At 47.0% G+C, this 19648-nt stretch overlaps 1 protein-coding gene across 2 annotated transcripts in view; it reads left to right on the top strand.

Annotated features, from left to right (window-relative positions):
• The window catches only part of Pomt2 (protein O-mannosyltransferase 2), a 39635-nt gene that overhangs the window by 2074 nt on the left and 17913 nt on the right, over positions 1 to 19648 (top strand). For both annotated transcript variants that reach the window (XM_047538439.1, XM_047538440.1), the window contains exons 2-9: positions 6080 to 6164; positions 7824 to 7928; positions 9298 to 9406; positions 11068 to 11176; positions 12661 to 12820; positions 14105 to 14211; positions 14851 to 14933; positions 17940 to 18049. In XM_047538439.1, coding sequence (XP_047394395.1) covers positions 6080 to 6164; positions 7824 to 7928; positions 9298 to 9406; positions 11068 to 11176; positions 12661 to 12820; positions 14105 to 14211; positions 14851 to 14933; positions 17940 to 18049 — 868 coding nt within the window. The remainder of the gene's footprint in view (positions 1 to 6079; positions 6165 to 7823; positions 7929 to 9297; positions 9407 to 11067; positions 11177 to 12660; positions 12821 to 14104; positions 14212 to 14850; positions 14934 to 17939; positions 18050 to 19648) is intronic.

Raw genomic sequence — 19648 nt, 5'->3', positions numbered from 1 at the left:
CATGGGACTCCAAGAAGCAGGAGGAGGCCAGCCTTCAGTATTTACCTCAACTATGGCCTCCAGGGTCCTGAATTCAGCCACCTGTGAATAAATCCTCTTTGAGCTGGAGACCTTTAAGTCTTATTTCAGACAACTGAGATGTACCCTAAAGCCCGTCTACTATACATTATGATCTGTGCATAGGAGTTTAAATTGACCTCTGATCTTTGTTGTTACTGTCAGTAATGACAATACCCACCCCCACATAAAAAAAAAAGTGACTTCCATGCCCAATGGAAAGACATTTGTGGCTCATTCTTCCTTACATCCTTAACATACCACCTGAAGGGGCATAGGTCACTCAGTTCAGATACTTTGTTACATTTTATTTGTATCACCATCAGATTTGATTTAGATCACCATTACATTGATTTGGTTAAGCCTTATGGGAAGTGTCACTAAATAGTTGCAGTCTCAGTCAATGTATAAGGCATAACCCAAGGCCTCTACTACATCAGGGCAAGCATGTGATTGGTATCAGATTGACAGAAGGTTGTGCTGTTCTATGTATTTGCACACATACGAGGAACGTGCATATTTGGGAGTTGATGTGGGTGTCATCAGGTACATCAGTAGTCATATCCACATGTGTTTTCCTGTTTTCATAGCCACAAGTCAGATTGCCAGCTTCAGCTGTCACTTGACTTAGGTAGACCATCTGAGTCTTTTTCCAGATTTTGTTGCTGGACCTGGGCACAAAGAGAGCATTGTTTCACTTCACTTTATATCTCCAGAGATTTAAGGTGTTCTTTCCATAACATTTGGGTTATTTCCTACCACTACCACATAATTAGTGTGTCCCATAACTTTTTCCCCACTTATCCTCTACTAATATCTAGACCTTTCTGACATGAGCATTGTTAGAAAATTGGGAGAGACCCATTATATTTTCTACATGACACATATGAGCCACTTGAAGAGCAGTGTACTGAACCAAGTGGTCATTATGTTTATGCTCTATGACTGTCACTCCAGTGAGACCATCCAGGTGACTGAACTAAAATTAGGTTTGAATTCTGTAGACCCCTCTCCACCCTTCCCAGCTGATCTGAGGCTTTTCTAAGGGAAAAGACAGACAAATCATGATCAGGGAAATTTTAGTTTTTCTGAATAGGTTTTTATAACTCTACCCCTTTTCCTGATCATTACCCAGTTGGTGACCAAGAAGAGATGAACCTTTCTCAGAATGACTGCATATGGTGACCAGACTGCTCTACTGAGTTGTGCAGGCCAAAAGGAGGTGATGGAGGTAGAGTCAGAAATCTCCAAGGAGACTATAAAATGCTCGATAAAATCAGATACTGTGGATGATAGGGAATGTGGATTATCTATGAAATACCTTGTCTATTGGCTCATTGTTGGGTGGCCATTGTGACAAAAAAGTGATCTACTGTCAGACTAGATGGTTTAGAAAGCTGAAAACATGACAGTTTAGTTTCAAGGGCCGCAGAGTCAGATGACTGGACTAGACCTAAAGAAGTATCCGCAGCAGTGAGGTACCAGTGATGAGCCCAAGAAAGGAACAAAGTCCAAAGGTAGTCAGTTCCTAGGAGCAGGTGGGGTCAGTGCTCCATGCATTGTGACTTTCTTCACTGCAAGACAGGCAGGCCAACTTTTGGTGGGAGTATGGCCTGTGGTGGTGGCTTTCAACACCTGTGGACCTTTATTTTGTGCCCAGTTCATGATGGTAGATGTGTTTCCATACCTGGTGGTGCCTTGATAAATCCAGGTGGCCATGGCTGCAGTTTGGATGGTGCAGGCTTGATCAGCAGCTTGGTTGCATAGTCCTGTCAGCATACTGGCCCTGACTGTGGGCTCCACAGGAGTGAATGAGCCAGACTGTCCATTGGAAGGCAGCCGCAGTTTGCTTTCCTAGTTTTTGGTTCCATGGAGAAGTGTCTTTAATCCCTCAGCATTGAGTCTCCCAACTGGCATATGATGTTGGCTGCCCAGAGTTGTCACTGGGGCTGAATGGTTGCTGCTTCTCAATGGACATCATCAGCTTTTTAAATTTTTAAATTTTTTTGATTTTTGATTTTTAGTTGTTCTAATTAGTTATACATAGACAGCAGAATGCATTTGATTCATTGTACATGAATGGAGCACAACTATTCATTTCTCTGGTTGTACGTGATGTAGAGTCATAGCTTTCGTGCGGTCACACAAATACCTAGGGTAATGATGTCAATCTCATTCTACCATCTTTCCCATTCCCCTGCCCCCTTCCCTCCCCTCACTCCTCTCTGCCCAATCCAAACTGCAAATTCTTAACATCATCAGCTTTTAATAGCCTAACCATCAGTGAACCAGGCACAGCATTTTGAGGAACCTCTGTGAATCAAGGGTCCCACTGAGCTACTCCCATACTTCGGTGAGTGGAGAGGGAAATGGTTTCCTTACCCACAGAGGGACTTGCTGCTTTAATGTAAATCTGAGATGACTCCAGGCTGGCTGTCCTCCTGTGTGTACCATTTTCCTAGAACACAGAGCCCTTCCTACATTAGCTTTCAATTCCAAGTGAACCCTTTCCAAAGTAGGAATGTCAAGCCATAGGGGCCTGGGATACTCATTTCAGAGTTCAGTAGGTTAATAGCTGTCCCTTTAGAAAAGGGTGTACTTGGCGCATTTGTCCAGCAGGTGGCGGAGTCACCCTGGTGACTCAGTGTTCCAGCAGCCAGCCAGTCTTTAAAGCTGTGATCTCCCTTTCCCAGTTTTCTTTCTTTCTCCTGGACCACTAGGAGGAGACAGACAGACAGGATCACCTCTGTACACACAGCAGTCCTTGAATGGGATAATCCTCTTTGACACTTGTGGGATCAGTACAATCTATACACTCAAGAGTGGATGCCACGTTGAAGTGGCACAAAGAGTCCTTACCACAAGGTCACTATCACTTCCTTTCTCTACTGGGAACTTGGCTCAAGCCCTGTCAGTTGAATTCAGGCACTCCCTGCTCCCACCTTGAACTAATGGGGCTAGTAGACCTGCATCAGGCACCACCCAGAGGTTATGCCACTTCCCGGCGAAGAGTGTAGGGGTGCTGGATGTGAGCAGTGGGGAGAAGCTCTTTCCTTCTTTACCCCTCACTCAGTTTGGCACCACATTTTCCTCAGGGTTCTGCCTAGTGTCTGGTGAGCCCTTGGGTTTGGGTTTCCTTTTCTTTTAGTTACTGCACATATCCCTAATGACTGTCCCTGCAGTTCTTAGTGCCTTTGGTAAACCCTGCACCTCGCACCCCCACCTTCTCCTCTAGCATGGGACTGGCTGGCAGGAGGTATGACTCCTGTACAATAGAGCCCTGAATCTGGAGGGCTCCCTGGAGTCTCCAGCATACCAGGGTGGGTGTGTATGGCCTTTGGTTCCCCTTTGGGGTCATGGAAACCTTGGCCCTGCTTTAGATCATCTTACCCTTTAAAACAGCTGAGGCTGTGGTAGGGGGAGGAATCAGCACATATAGGGGGAGGGTGACCCTGAGCTGGTATGCAAGACACATTTGCTTTTGACTGAAGTACACAGCTCGCCCAAGGATTTTCAGCGTTGTCATTTTAATGGAAGTACTGTGTTGGCTAGCAGGACCCTTTTGCTGCACCATTTATGGATGCTTTGGAGACTTCTGACTCAGCAGTCACTTCATATTGCCCTTTGACAGGGGCTGCTGGACTTGTCACTCTACTGTCAAAATCACGGTCTCTTTCTTTTGCCTAGAAGAGAGTGAGTAGTAACCCAAAGAGCATTCAGGCAGCCATCTCCGTCCTGCCTATCCCCAGTCACTGCTTTCGTAAGGGGATAGCGAGGACTCTTACACTCCCACTGCCCGCCATGTGGGCAAGCATTCATGACAGGTCCTAGGAGACTGCTCATGCTCCCAACCCAACTCATGAAGGCCTCGTCCTCTCTTTTTCCAAAGGGTGCGTGTCTCATTATTCTATGGTCGACCTCCCAAATGGTTGGGGCCTGGGAAATTTTTTTGGCTGACTTAAAAACTCACAAGTTAACCTGTCACTTTTCTGGATGCTGGCAGTGGACAAAGCCCTGGATCGGAGGCAAAGGACTTTATTTCTCATGGCACAGCAAGCAGGACGAGTGAGCGTCAGCATGTTGGCCTCGACCCCTGTCCCCCAGCATCCCACGCAGTGCCACGTGCAGGGATGAGTGCTTGCCATATGGTGGCTGCACCTACCTGAGCTAGGGGAGTGTTTTACATCAGGCAGGAAGCAGGCTGCTCTTTGTCCAGAGGGAGACCCCCCACTCCCCCAGGGGTTGCTTACTGTCAGGGAAAACCAGAAATGGCCTGGGGACAGATGGGTCAGGGCCTTGCATGCTCAGTAGATCCTGCAAGGCCTCCAGGAGCGCGACAGTCAGAACTGTCCCTCCCAATGAAAGCATTGTGACTGTCCCTACCGATTTCATGGCAAGCTTCTGAGGTAAAGGTCTCCTGCCCCCTTGTCAGTGTGTTCCCAAACCAACTTCACAACTAACCATAAGCCGGGCACAGTGGCACACATGTATAATCCCAGCAGCTCAGGAGGTTGAGGCTGGAGGATCTCAAGTTCAAAGCCAGCCTTAGCAATTTAGTGAGCAACTTAGTGAGGCACCATTTCAAAATTTAAAAATAAAATAAATGGTCTGGGGATGTGACTCAGTAGTTAAGTGTTCCTAGGTTCAATCCCTGGTACCAAAAACAAAACAAAACAAACAAACAAAAAAACAGTACCCCAGATGTGTGATACCTTCCAGTCCACAGAGTTCTTGCACCTGTGTTACCTGATCGAGCCTGCCTGCCTCCTTGGGAGTGGGGCATGGCACCACTGAGTGAGACAAGAGGACTGGAGACAGTGAGTGATCTTGTCACACCATTAGTAAATGCTGGAGCTGTGGCTGGATCTCTCTTCTCTCTGCAAATCTGTTTCGTTACACTGCTCTGAAGTTCATTTTCTCTCTCCCCTTGCTGTGTCTAGCATGACCCCCACACCCCCGGACTGGAATTGAGTCCAGGGTGCTTTACCACTGAGCTGTATCCTCAGCCCTTTTAATTTTTTGTTTTGAGACAGGGCCTCAGGACTTACTGAGACTTGAACTCGTGGTCCTTCTGCCTTGGCCTCCAGAGTGACTATGCCATTGTCCCCATCTGATGTCAGTGTACTTAGCAGAAGCATATGTACTCTCTGTCCATCTATTGGTCCTACTGACTTAAACAAAAAATTTGCAAATTTTTGGGAAAAGCAGATTTTGCCCCTTATATGTTATGTCTGTAGTGATTGCTCATGGAAACTGACCTGGGGATGGACAGTCAATAGGGAGCAGCCCTTCCTTTGAGCTGCAGGAAGAAAATAATAAATAGAAATGACCAGGCTCTGCTGAGTGACATGGCTGCTGACTGCAGGCCCCATGTAGGATATAAAAAAGCTTATGTGGTTGTACAGAAGAATAAGACTTCACATTGTGTTAAAAGTGAGTGTGTAGATTCACTTATAAAATAATTTATGCAAGTGAGGATAAGTTTTAGGTATATTCTTAGGAAGAAAATGCTCAATTTTTACACACCAATACTTCATCATAACAAGATCAGAGCATAGCAGGTTGCTTATCTCAAGGTTGGGAAGCAAAGTCGGATCCTGTGACAGTCACAGCATAACAGCTCTGTGACCAGTTGCTCAACAGTGTAGTTCATGTAACGAACATTCCAATAGCAAATAGTCTCAGAGGTATGCGGTCACAGACTCAGAAGAAAACTCATACCTACAGACCTTCCCGTACAGGACAACTCTGCTTTTAAAATAAATAGATTAAAAACTCAAAATACTGAAAAAGCATATATTTAACTTAAATTTGTAGTCTTTGTTTGGTAAATATTTGCTAACCTTTCTCCTTTCTCTAAAATGAAGGTTAATAACCACCTTAATGCCCTGCTTCCTCAAATCACTTGTATCAAAAGTTTTTTTTAATCCAGATTTTCTTATTAATATCTTGAGACTCATTGTCTTTAGTTTTAACTGTCATTTTAACTACATTTTATTAAGGCATTCTGTTTTTCCTTTAGTTGGGATGAGACTCACTTTGGAAAAATGGGAAGTTACTATATCAACCGCACCTTTTTCTTTGATGTGCACCCACCTCTGGGAAAGGTGAGCAGAGTGGTAAATAGCAGCTCTTGCCTGGGGGGTTGGTTCCTAAGGCTTGGAGCCAGGTGTTGGTTTTGGATTTAATTCTTGGACTTAAGAATTTCCTGGCAGGATTCCCTGACATTTTGGATCATCAATTTTCATACAGAATCTTGGGTGATTTTAGGAATCCTCTGGGCTCAGAAATGGAGAGAGGGTCTATTCACTGATTGATGGATAAACACATGAGGCATGTCCCTACAATGGAATATTACTGAGCCATTAAGAGGAATAAAGTTCTGATACATGCTACCACATGAATGAACCTTGAAAATGTTATGCTAACTGTAAGAAGCCAGACACAAAAGGCTGTGTATATGACTGAAATGTCTGAAATGGGCAAATTTGTAGACTGAAAGTCGATTGCCCTGTGATTGCCAGGGTCTGAGGGGAAGGAGAATTAGGGAGCAATTGCAAATATGTATGGGATTTCTTCTTGGGTGGTGAAGTGTTCTGGAATTAGTTAGTGGGATGATTATATAACCTTGTGAATATATGTAAAACCACTGGTTATTTATGTTAAAATGGTGAATTTTATGTTATGTGAACTTTATCTCAATTTTTAAAACAATAAAAGAAATAGAAGGAATATATTAAATAAAGCAGAAATGGCTTGGAAGAGCTGACTGCCCACCTGGAAGCAAAACTTCTTCTCCACTCCCTGCACACACCTTCTTTGACCTGTTCCTTGCGAACGTTTTAAAATTAGAAATTCTACAGTTAGAATTCCTTTACTCTTTTAAAAACAATCCCCTTGAGCAGGCCAGTGGGTTAGCTCTGGCTTTCACTCAAGCGCCTCTTCCCGACTGGAGAGCCAGATCTCAGAACCAGGGCACAGGCAGGAAGCGATCCTGGAGAGAGTAGTGCTTGGGATAAAGGCAGAGGCAGGGCAGGCAAGAGAAGTGATCTGTGACAGGTGGGCTTCCTCAGAGGTCCCTGAGGAAGGAGGGGTGGGGAAAGCGGTAGGGCACGAGGCCTGTTTTGAAATTGGTTCTAAATCCAGAAAAGGATAGAAAATGCCCTGCTTCCTCCTGTCTGCTTTACAACAAGAACAATGAAGAGAGGAACACCCTGATGGAAGAGGTGTGTTGTAGCTCCGTTGCACACGGGAAACTGGCATTTCTTCCTCTTCATCCCTGGGGAAATGCCTGTCTCTTCATTCCTCTCTCCTTATTCCTGGCGTGTAGCTACTTGCTCACTTTTCTCCCTCCTTATTGTGACTTGGAACTTCAGTTTCCTTTCAATAAGCCAATCTCCTGGGAATCGGCATCCCCCCCGTGACCTCCCTCCTCAGAAGCCATTTCCTAACTCGTGAAAGAAGGCTGATGTGGGAGCGCTGCGCTGAGCCCACCCCTCACGCCTGGGGGTGTTTCCTTCCTCAGGATTCAGTCCACACTGTTTTCCAAGAACTGGCCTTTATACAAGAGAGGATTTGTTTCAAGCAGCGAGCTTGACAGACAGAGGATTCTTTACTCTGCAGCAGCTGCAGGAGAAAATGTGGTGGCGGGCACTCCTCTGCGGATCGTCGTTAAGGGATGCCAAGGGCTGTGGTGCAGCTGGAGGGACATTCAGGGTACAGAGGGATCTTTCCAGAGGCCTCTCATCTTTTTGTTCTTTTCTCAGATGCTGATTGGTCTTGCTGGCTACCTGAGTGGATATGATGGTACCTTTTTGTTCCAGAAGCCTGGGGACAAATATGAGCATCACCGCTACATGGGAATGAGAGGAGTGAGTCCCCTGGCTTGCTGTGGGCTGGCTGGACCTGGGCCCACGCTCGCTCAGCAGCATTCAGTGGGAAGCCCTGGAGTGGGTGCTCCTGGAGGAGCAGGGCGAGGGGGCGATTGAGGACTGAGGGCTGAGGAAGGGAGGGAGGCCATGGACAAGGCAGAGATCACAGAGCAAGCGCACGCTAAGCCTGTGGCGCTGCCCATGTGCAGCGTCGCGCTCAGGTTGGAGAGTAGCCGGGACCCAGGCAGTCAGGGGTCTCCTGTGGCCCGCCCTGGCCTCTGCGCTGGCAGGCGGCACGTCCTTCCCCTCTGCAGCCACAGCTGCTCCAGCCTTTTGTTGAGATTCTGGCGTCCCCACACCCTGCCACTCGGTTCCTGCCTCTACACATGAAGGTTTCAGGCATCATTCAGGAAAATATGGATTCCTACCCCACAGGTTTACTCTGAAGATTAAATAAGTGTTAAAATAAGCATTTCTTGTTTTCCCTGGAACATGATGAAGCTGACATAATTGGAGATAGGCCTGACTCACTGTGGACTTGCTCTGGAAATTGAGAAGCTCTTTCACACTCAGGCATGTTATTTTCTGTTTACAAAGGTGAGAACCCAAATGAGAGAATTGACCATTTCTCTGGGTTTGTCTTTGCTGTTCAGAGGCACATAGGAGGGTGAAAGAGGACTGGAGAGTTAAATAAACAACTCTAACAACAACAACAAAACAAAAAACAATAAGCAAACAATCTTCTAGATATGAAAGTGCTGAGCGATCTTTTTTCCAAAATCAAAATACATCTTGTAGGTTAAAGAGTGGTTTCTGTTGTAGTTGAAGAAAAGAATCAGTAGGGAGATTACAGAAATAACATTAGAATTCTCTAAAATAGAAGATACGTGAGAGAGGTCTTTCTCAACTCGTACCTACAGTTTTTAGATAGAATCTAACATTCATCAAGTACTTTCTGTGCATTAATAAATCTTTAGCTCAGTTAATCTTCAGAGTAAACCTGTGAGGTAGGAATTCTCTCTTCCCATCACACAGATGGGGAGGTGGAGGTAAGCAATGGACTCTCAAGGTCACAGCTAGGTCACAGTGATAAGGCAGTCCTGCCCACCTTCCTGACGGAACTTTGCTGCTCTCGTGCCAGTGTGCATGTTGTTGCTGTGGGCAAACATACATCTTGCTTGATTTGACTCTTCACTCTTACATCTCCCCTTTCTTATTTTTAGGTTTTCTAGGTGATTTTTAGGTCACCAAAGTCATGCTTTCATCAGGGTCCTTCATCTTAAAACATTGGTTTGTACCAAAGTAGGTCCACAAGCAGCCCCTGGTGGTTATGCTACCTTGCCTGACAGCCACCCTGCTCCTTCCTCAGTTCTGTGCGTTCCTTGGTTCCTGGCTGATCCCCTTCGCCTACCTCACTGTGTTGGATCTGTCCAAGTCGTTCCCAGCAGCACTGCTCACTGCCGCCCTTCTCACCTTTGGTAAGTTGCTTTATCCCATGTGTTTTGGGAGGTGGATGCCACACGGTGAGGCTCAGTTCATACAAGCACCCATCCGTGGGCCCAGTTCTTAAGTAATTTTAGGATTGGGTAAATTATATTGCCAATCTCATTTTATTTACTAGTAATTTATTTGTAAGTACTGCTATATAGCAAGCCTTTATTAATGGAGGGGAGAGTTGGCCTGGGTAATCCTAAGGATAGACTCTCTCCAAGTCTGCATTTGAATTTGGAATGAATAATAAGATAGATTTGTGTGTATATGCATGCATGTTTAAAGGGAGTTTACAGTTTAAATTTTGCTTCTGTTAGATTAATACACAGATTAGTTTGCACTCACTAAACTAAATCACAACTAAATGCAGGATGCCCCGGAAATAGTTGTGTGGCAAGAGATAGCAGTAGGAACTTAAACATTCTCTGTGGTTCCTCACGTGGATAAGATGAGAGTGGTTTATAGAAGATGATCATGTCATCTACTTTGTTCTTCTGAAAGTGAATTCAAGACCTCATGGAGCTTAACATTCAAAGAAGTCCAGACCAATTTAGGTGGATATTTTAGGGGTTTGTTTTGACAGGGCTGTACCTTTGTTTTGATGGATATATTTCAAGATTATAGCATCTTCCTATAGAGGGCTGGTGGCTTTTCCTTGTATCTTTAATTTTTTTTCTTCAGTTATTGATTCATTAAGTCATTTCAGGTATTCTTTGCTTGTCACCAACACCTGTTTCTCAAGCACCTGCCCTATGCCAGGCCGCTTTCCTTGGCCTCCAAGGACTGAGAAAACATTGCTGTTGTGGCGTTTACTCTCCAGAGAGACAGATAAATAAGCAAGTATGTTAGTAAGTCTTAGTGGAACATCTTAAGCAGTCAATGCAATGTAGAAATAAAGCAGACTAAGGACAGAGAAATGGGGATCAGTACTGTTAGGTCAGGTGGGCAGTGGAGAACTCCCTGAGAAGGCAGCACACCTGAGTGAAACAAAGGATAGGGTCATGCAGAATTTCGAGGGAAGCGTGTTCACATGGGGGCTAGGCTTCGTGGAATCAAGGAACAACAGGAAGGTTGTTATGGCGAGGGTGGAGTGAGTGAGGCAGAGAGTGTGGAGATGAACAGGTTACTCAGGGAGGGCGATATGCGGTCTTTGGTAGCCATCCTGAGAATCTGTTAGTCTGAGTGGAATGTGAAGACATTGGAAGGTCTAAGCAGAGGCATGATGTAATGAGAGTTAAGTTAAAAAACAAACAAACAAAAACCCACTCTGACACCTACATGATGAATCAATCTCCAACAGCAATTTTGTGTAAAATGCTAAGATTCTATCATGGGTATATTCATCTTGCACCTGCATGAGCGGGGTGGCAGGCCTGTTTTTTGGTGGTGGAAATGGGGAGGACTTGTCTCAGGGCCCTCTTGAGGTAGAGGGCCCAGAAACAGTGTCAGATGCTGCTCCTCATCATGGGGTTTTGTGTATCCCAGAGCTATGGCCTCCTACCTCTCTGATGATCCCATGGTGACTCAGTGGCACAACCAGTCTTGCCCGCCCAAAGGCTTATAAGCAATTAAGCAAGGGAGATGGGGCTTCTGGTTTTCAGGGGGTTCCCTCTCGACTGCATTTGACCAGTGAGCTCATGTTTTTCAGACACAGGATGCCTCACTCTGTCCCAGTACATCCTCCTTGACCCCATCCTGATGTTCTTCATCATGGCTGCCATGCTGAGCATGGTCAAGTACAACTCCTGCGCTGACAGGTCAGAAACACTATCTCTGGGAGGGGAGGGTCAGAAACTGGCAGCCCGGGAGTTTGATAATAGCCAGAACCAGAGTGGGTGCCCAGAACACTTGTCTTAAAGCTGAGTTTATGAAAGCATACTTTTCATTTGTTTTTAAATTTAAATAATAAAAATAGATTTAAAAGTTTTTTATAAATGCTTTTATGTTTTCTCTATGTGAAATTGAGAACATACAATTGTCTTTTTCAAGAACATTATTACTAGGTTACAGTGGGGGTACAATTGTGTAGGGGTTTATGGATCTTATAGAAGGGTCCTAGTAGCTTCCCTCACTCTGCCTAGCATGCCCCTCAGCACCAGTGCTGATTAGGAGATCTCAGACAAAGTGTGCTTCAATTCTCTGTCCTAGGAGTGAGACACCAGGGTAGATGCTGCCTAGAATTGTTTGTCTCCTGGCCCCAGAGATTGCATCCAGTTCTGACCTAATGGTGAATGTTCTGGACAAGACAAGAGGATCCTTTCAGGCCCTTCTCAGTTTTAAAGCTGTTCTGCTCTACTTGCAGAATAATCTTTTCTAGATCATCTTTCTGTCTCAGAGAGTAGAGTAGGTCATTCAAACTATTTAAACCAAAAGAGCTGGCCTCTCATGGGCTCTTCTAGAAGTCAGTGTGGTTTCACCGGTGGCCAGACTCATTAAGCCACACAATGCTAATCACGCCTGGGCAAGTGCCTATCAGTACACTCTGGCTTTCAGTTACCTTCTGTTTCTGCCACCTCTGGGTCCATGTACCATTTCTTGAATGGCTACTCTGCAGTGGGTTCTATGCCAGGAACTGGAGGTTTGAAGATGCAGAGGCACAGAGGCATTGGTTTTAGCCAACCAAATGGTTAAGAGCATGTGCCGGGTTCCACTGCTTGTTGGCTGTCTTTCTTAAGCACTCTGTACCTGATGTATTAAAAAAGGATCATGGGGCTGGGGATATAGCACAAGGCCCTGGGTTCAATCCCTGGTCCCGCAAAAAAAAAAAAAAAAGGATCATAACTGGCTCTTCATCACGGGGCTGTGGTGAATAGAAGAGTTGATATGTGTGTAGTACTTGAATGGTGCCTGACACATAGTAAGCACTCCATAAATGCTGACTGTAACAGGTCCTGGGCTGACTGAACCCTGTGGACTTCTTTGGATTTTCCTTTTACTTCTACTCATACTTCTACTCAGTTGCTTACTAGTGAAGAAAGAGTCTCTGTCTATCTTATGCCCCACACATAGCCAGGAACACCCTGGACCATCGCCCCAGGAAAATATCCTGCTCACTCTCACCCTGGTTTGTCTGCAGTTTAGGGATTTCACAGACCACATCCTCCCTGGAACTGGGCCTCCTTGCCCAAGGCACAGGGCACAGCACAGCCTCTCTGAGCCCTAGCTTTGTTCCACTGCTGCTCTTGTTTTCGAGCTTGGTTCCAGCTGCCAAACTAAACTCTTGTGTCTTGTTGGTTTCCAGGCCTTTCTCTGCCCCCTGGTGGTCCTGGCTCAGCCTGACTGGCATCAGTCTTGCTGGTGCTTTAGGGGTCAAGTTTGTTGGCCTCTTCATCATCCTGCAGGTGGGGTTGAACACCATTTCAGACCTTTGGCACCTGTTTGGAGACCTCAGTCTTTCGTTGGTGAGAACCCAAGTGCTTGTGGAATGTCTTTGCTCCCCAGCATCGCTCCCAGTGGTCTACCCCAGCCACAGGCTAGGGAGCAACTGTGTCCTGGGTCTCAGCTGAACTAGTCCTAACTACCCTCGGTAGACAACGGGCATCAGGGAGTGGGCCTGGTGCAAGAGCTAGAGGGGCATAAAAGGAGAGGATAGACTAATAACCTTAACCTTCTCTTTTGGCGTTTGTTTCTATAACATCTTTTAAATGTTCTTCAACTGCCCAGCCAGAGTATTCTGTCCAGCTGGGCTCATGTCAAGTGTGTAGCAGACTCTGACTACCTGAGACCTATGTTAAAATGGATGGAATGACCTTCTGAACTTACAATTTTTCCTTCCTGATCCAGAGTCTTCACATAGGGAGACCAGTAAGGAATTTAGGGTTTATTATAATATCATCATTTATAATGGGCTGATTTGGTGCCAGGCACTCGGTGAAATGCTTTGCCTTTATTATCTCATTCACCCCTCATGACAGTCCTATGAGTTGGGTAGTTATTACCCTGGTTTTACAAATGAACAAACTGAGACCTGAAGAGGTAATGGCTTTCCCAAGTTTATACAGGTAGCAATAGGGAGGCCTGGGGCTCATTTTTAGGTAAGCTGAGGCCAGTCTCAGCTACTGTGCTGCAGGTGCTTCATTACCTCTGAACCCAACTCTTAGCACACTAGTTATTCATCCAGAAAATACATAGAGACTGTCCGCTGACTGTGAGATGCTGGGAAGGTGCAGATGGCCAAAACACGATTCTGTCCTCTGGAGTCCAAGGAGAGCCTGAGAGGGAAAGGAACAGGCAGTCACACTGTAGGCCAGCTAGTAAGTGCTGTGTGTGCAGAGAGAGGCCACCATCCCAGTCGCAGGTGCTCCAGGGAGGCCTCTGGAAGGAAGCCAAGGCTGGAGTCCAGGCAGGGAACAGCTGGCCTTATGGGGAGGCACATGGCAACGTTGGGAAAGTGCAGGGAGTTCCATGTGACAGGTCGTAGGCCTGATGTGCAGCAGCTGCACCTTGTCTGGTAGGCACTGAGACAGTCCAGGGTCCTGGGTGCAGGGCCTGAGGTGCAGAAAAGAGCAGGCTGTGGAGGTGGGTGGGTTATAGAAAGAAAAGGTTCAGGTTTCAACTTATTCTTCTTTCTTCTTGGGCTTTTTTAATGGTTATGGCTTATACATAAAAACTTACATAATGCCATGGATGGTATAAAGAATAATGGGGTCCCACATGGCCTCACCCCGTGCTGGCCTCTGTTGCAGGTAACTGTGGGGAAACACCTGACTGCTCGTATCCTGTGCCTTATAGTGCTGCCCCTGGTGCTCTACGTGGCCATTTTTGCCGTTCACATCACGGTGCTGAATAAAAGGTACGACCAGAACCTTTCTGGCCTCTTGCTTTTGGTCTTCCTCTGGTTCCTAAGCCCATGGTGGGCCTTATGATTTCCCAGGTCTGTGGTTAGGATGGTGGTGGGGGGAAGGGGTTTTTTCTTGTTTCTTTGCCCCTATAGCCTATCCTTTGGGTGTCCCAAGGGCTCGGAAAGGCCAAGAAGAGAAAAGTTTCCTAATAACCAAATTGCTTTATATCTTTAATAGAGTCCCTGACCTTAGCAAATAAGGGGGTGCAGTAGGAGTGAGGGTAATAATAACTATAATACCAGCAGCAGTAGTTCCCATTTAATGAGTGAATACTAAGTACCAGGAACTGTGTTTAACATTTTGTATCCATGATCTCATTTAATCATTTGTGAGTTCTTCTGTCTTTTTAAAATCTCCAATTTATAAATGTACTCCAGGCTAAACAAGGTTAGGTATATTGGCGAAGTCATCCAGCCAGTAAGTGACTGAGTTGGGATTTGGACTCCAATTTCTCTGACTCCATCACCCACAACTGTCCCATGATACCACACTGCCAATCTAATTCTATTTCTTTTAAATTAACTGAGGGCTCCTGGGAAATCACCATTTTCACTCCATCAACTTGACTGTTTCCTCTTCCTCTCCCGCAGTGGTCCCGGTGATGGCTTCTTCAGTTCTGCCTTCCAGGCCCGGCTTTCTGGGAACAACCTTTATAACGCTTCCATCCCTGAACGTGAGTGTTCTGGGCCTCTGCACAAGTGAAGGGGCAGAGCCGTTTCCTGGGAGTTGAATTGGAAAAGACAAGTCTGATCAAGCTTGAGTTATTTTAGCCCATAGATGGCAGAGCGGGGCCAAGGCTGGTATGCTGGTATGCATTCTCAAGACAGCACGTCAGGATGTGCTGCCTTACAGAAAGCTGTTTGACCCTAACGACTAACTTCTTTGTGGCTGTCAAAGCCAGCTCCATGGGAAGGCTAGTCAGAGAGAATATGGTGACAGAAGAAGGCCCCTAGGGACAGCTGTTGTTTCCACTGCAGAGTTCTGAGACTCCTGTCCACTTGCTTCTTCACAGATAGGTCATTAGCAGGCACTCACCCTCCAGAGACAGTCCGGGTAGTGGGCTGCACACAGTATGACTGAGTGCTCAGTGTGTCCTGAGTACTAAAAGGGAACCCAGAGCGCTGGGCTTGAAGGGTATGAGGGGTCACTACTGCTGGGCTGGTGGAGCTACACAGAGTGGGTTGACTTAGAGTTGGGCCCTGGAGAGGAGGGTAGACTTCAGGAGATGCTGCATCAGGGGAGGAGGGGCTGCATCAGGCTTCAGTGATGGCGTGATCAAAGCTGAGGACAGGGCAAACTTGGGGCACAGGTTACATGCTGAAAGGTAGTGGAATATAAGTTGGTAAAAGTAGGTTGGGCCCAGATCGTAAGGGTTTGAGATGTTCAGCTGAGGTGTCAGAGACGTGGGGCAGGTCTTTAAACAGGTGGCTGGCGGCTGGAGGTGACACTGCTGGAAGAGTGTAGATGGCTGGGAGGAGTACAGGATCAGAGACAGGGACATCCTCTAGGAACAGGGACATGAGCTGACTGTGATGGTGGCAGCCACAGGGGAAGCAAATGGGAATGTGCAAGGAAGACTGGATTTGGAAGAAAGCAAGAAATATGTCACCGAGGACTTGAGCTCAGGTGACTGCTTCTTGGGGGCAGGAACTACGCCTTACTCAGTGTAGTCTCTTCAGTTCCTTGCCCAGGGTCCAGAGCACACGGGCCCTCCAAGACTGGAAGGAATGAGAAGTAGGAAAGCAGGAGAAAAAGTTGGTTTGGAAGTATGTGGTCAGCTTTTTGCCACTATGGTCAAAACCCTCGACACAAACAACTTGGAAGAGTTTAATTTGGGTTTCAGAGGTTTCAGTGCCTGGTTGGCAGACTCCTTTGCTCTGGACCTGAGTTGAGGAAGAACACCGTGGCAGAAGGGCATGGTGGAGGGAAGATGCTCAGCTCATGGCAGCTGAGAAGCAGAGAGAGAGTGAGGTGCCAGGGACAAAATAAAGTCCTCAAGGGCATGCCCCCAGTGACCTACTTCCTTCAGCCACACCCCACCTGCCTACAGTTACCACCCAGTAGTCCATTCAAATTATTAATCCATCAAATGGATTAATCCATCAAATGGATTAATTCAATGATTAGGTTACAGCTCTCATAATCTAATCATTCCCACCTCAGAACATTCCTGCTTTGTCTCACGTTAGCTTTTCAGGGGGACGCCTCATATCCAACCCATAACAGAAGGGTAGATATCAGGGCTGACTTTCAGCATAAATCTGTGCAGTGAGGCCAGTGGGCTTGGGCTGATGCATTCAAAGGAGGAACCAACCAAGTACAGGGTAATTGATGTTGTGACAGTGACTGTGATCCATAAGGAAGCTTGAAAGAGAACAGGGCCAAGGTCAGGTCACCAGGAAATGCAAGAGGAAGAGAATGAGGGAAGGAGGCTGCAGAGGACCAGTCTATGAGGGGACTTGGAGGGGAGGAAGGGGAACAGGGAGCAAAGGTGGTCAGCAGTGTACAGGGACACAGGTGTTGACCTGCATGAGAACTTGGAAAAATGTGGCTATGGAGTTCAGCAAATTCCCACTTGTCATTTAAAACCCCTAGCTTAGCTGTCCCCTCTTTTGTCAGGTGGTCCTCTCTTTGCTCCCCAGAAGAGAATTCATCCTAGCCTGCTCTGGGCTCCTATGTGCTACATGTGTCACACCTTTGTTGGAGGACTTGCCCATTTGCCCAGTGCTCGTCGGTGTGTGAAGCTGTCTTCTATTTAGACAGGGCTCCTCGAGGGCTGCAGCCAGCCTCCTCTGCCTTTGGATCTTCTGTGTAATCAATACATGCTGGTGGTGTACTGAATGCACAGGAGTAAGCCATCACTAGTGGAGCGAGAGACCTGTTTCAGTGCAGTGGTAAATGGTGGGGCAGCCAGAGTACAGGGGCTTGAGACGAGGGACAGGAATAGGGAAAAGAGACTGCTCAGTAACCAGAGCCTGCAGGAGGGCATCTCTTGGGGAAGCAGTTTACTTTAGGTGTTTTAATTCAAAGTTCAAAAATCCAAAGCATCAGCCTGGTGTGGTAGTGCACGCCTATAATCCCAGCTGCTCAGGGGGCTGAGACAGGAGGATTGAGTTCAAAGCCAGCCTCAGCAATGGCAAGGCGCTAAGCAGCTCAGGGAGACCCTGTCCCTAAATAAAATACAAAAAAAAAAATAGAGTCGGGGATGTTCCTCAGTGGTTAAGTGCCCCCCCCAAAAAAAACCCAAAGCATCATTGAAGAGTTATTTCATATGCTACTAGATTCAAAAGGCACAAAAGTATATAGAACCAAAGTATTTTAATAGTCTGTCATAATGTTATATATTGGAGAACATTCCAGATAAAGACATAAAGTGCTTCTTCCTTCTTTATTCCATTGAATACATGTACAGGCCTTGACCGTGGGACAGCCATTTCTGAACTTTGCTAGTATAAGTAGTGCTTCAAAAATGACAGCGTCAACACCCAGCTTCTGAAGTGCTCAGGGAGGGCAGGGCACATGTGAGACCCAGTGGGGAAGTCTCTGAGTTGGTCCTGTGGGACCGAGAAGGCAGCCCCAGGCCCAGCAGTCTCTCAGAGGGCTGAGGAGTCCGAGGGCTTGGGAGCCTGTGGCTGTCACGCAGTGCCCGCTCATCATCTGCTCTCTCCCTTCCTCCCAGACTTGGCCTACGGCTCTGTGGTCACTGTGAAGAACCTCCGGATGGCCATCGGCTATCTGCACTCGCACAGGCACCTGTACCCCGAGGGCGTTGGTGCCCGCCAGCAGCAGGTGGGTGGCCTTCTGTGTGCACACTGAATGGCTGCTGTGGCGGAACCGCTGTTCGCTTTCTTCTTGTCCTCTGTTCCCTTTCCTCCGATTGAAATGTTCCTGCTGCTCCGGCCCCCTTCTTTCCTCTTGCTAGCTGCAGCCTCTTTGGACGCAGCGTAGGTGCTCCTCCCTGTCCACTGTGACTCCTCTCTGCCTGGTACTGGGCCTGTTATGGTTTGGATATAAGGTGCCCCCAAAAGCTCACGTGTGAGACAATAAGAGAACATTCCGGTTAAGATGATCAGATGATGAGCTGTACTTAAGGGGCAGATCAATACCCATGAACCAACCAAGTGGGTGGCAAGGTAGCAGGTAAGGTGTGCTGGGGGAGGTCAGTCACTGGACGCATGCCTTGGGGTTTGTTGTTTCTAGGGACCTTGTGCTCTCCGTGCTTCCTGGCTGTCTGTCCTGAGCAGCTCTCCTCTGTCACACCCTAACACCATGATGTTCTGCCTCATCTTGGGACCGGAGCTATGGAGTCAGCTAACCGTGGACTAAACCTCTGAAGCTGTGACTCAGAATAAACTTTTTCTCCTCTAAGTTGTTCTGGTTAGGTCTCTTGGATACAGTGACAAAAATCTGGCTGGAACAGTGCCCTTCTCATGTGGGGCTTTCTCAGCTCTGCAGGCCCGGGTGATGTCCCTTCTCGTTGGGACTTGCGAGGGCTTACTTCTTCCCATTTCTTGGTCCTTGGTTTTTGCTCCTAGAAGGCTCAAGTGCAGTAGCTATGGGCATAGACTCAGGAGTCAGACTAGATTGGCTGGGTTTGATTGAGTCCTTCTTCTAAAGTATAACTTTGGACAAATTTCTAATCTCTTTGTGGTTCAGTCTCTTCATCTTTAAATTAGGGGAAAAACAATATCTCCCTCTGTTGCAGGGTTGCTGTGAGGATTAAATGACTTAACTTATAAGAAGTACATGTGAGGTTAGCCATGAGAATCATCTGAACGAGTGAGTGAGTGTCAACATGTTCGTGTCAGGGAGCGTTAGTGTGGCTGTGGCAAACAGTTCTGAGAGGGCTAGCAGCATGTTGGAAAGGTTGGTGGGGTCAGACGAGGGAGAGGCCTCTGTTGAGTAGATTTGGCTCTTCTGCAGACACTGGGGAGCATGGAATTTGTCAAATGATGGTAAGAAATGGTTAGTTCCCTAGTTTAGAAGGGTAACTGTAGTGGGAATGGAATAGATTGTGAGGAACCAGTTAGGAAGTGGTGGTTCTGAAAGAGAGCACAGGACAGAGACGGGAATCGATCAGGAAGCACTTCATAGGTGTGATGGCCAAGAGCTGCGCCCAGTGTATAGTTTGGCTGCCCCAGTGCATGTGCGATGATGCTGTGTCACCAGAGTTGGAAAAGGACTGGGGGGAAGGCTACCTGTGGGGACAGGAGGGGTTGGTTTGTGTATCCTAGGTTTGGGGCTCATCCCAGGAGGGCGCAGCATGTGGGTGTCAACACAGGGAACAGCGCATTGCCCAGAAAGGCAGTTCAGGGGAGGGGCCCATGAAGCGGCCTGGCCAGGGTCCAGCATTGAGGATGGTGTTTAAAGCTGCCTGGAGCAGAGCCA

Source organism: Sciurus carolinensis, chromosome 2, assembly GCF_902686445.1.
Source record: "Sciurus carolinensis chromosome 2, mSciCar1.2, whole genome shotgun sequence".
Classification (NCBI taxonomy): Eukaryota; Metazoa; Chordata; class Mammalia; order Rodentia; family Sciuridae; genus Sciurus; species Sciurus carolinensis.
Note: the sequence above shows the minus strand (reverse complement) of the source record. Positions and strands in the feature narration are given on the sequence as shown.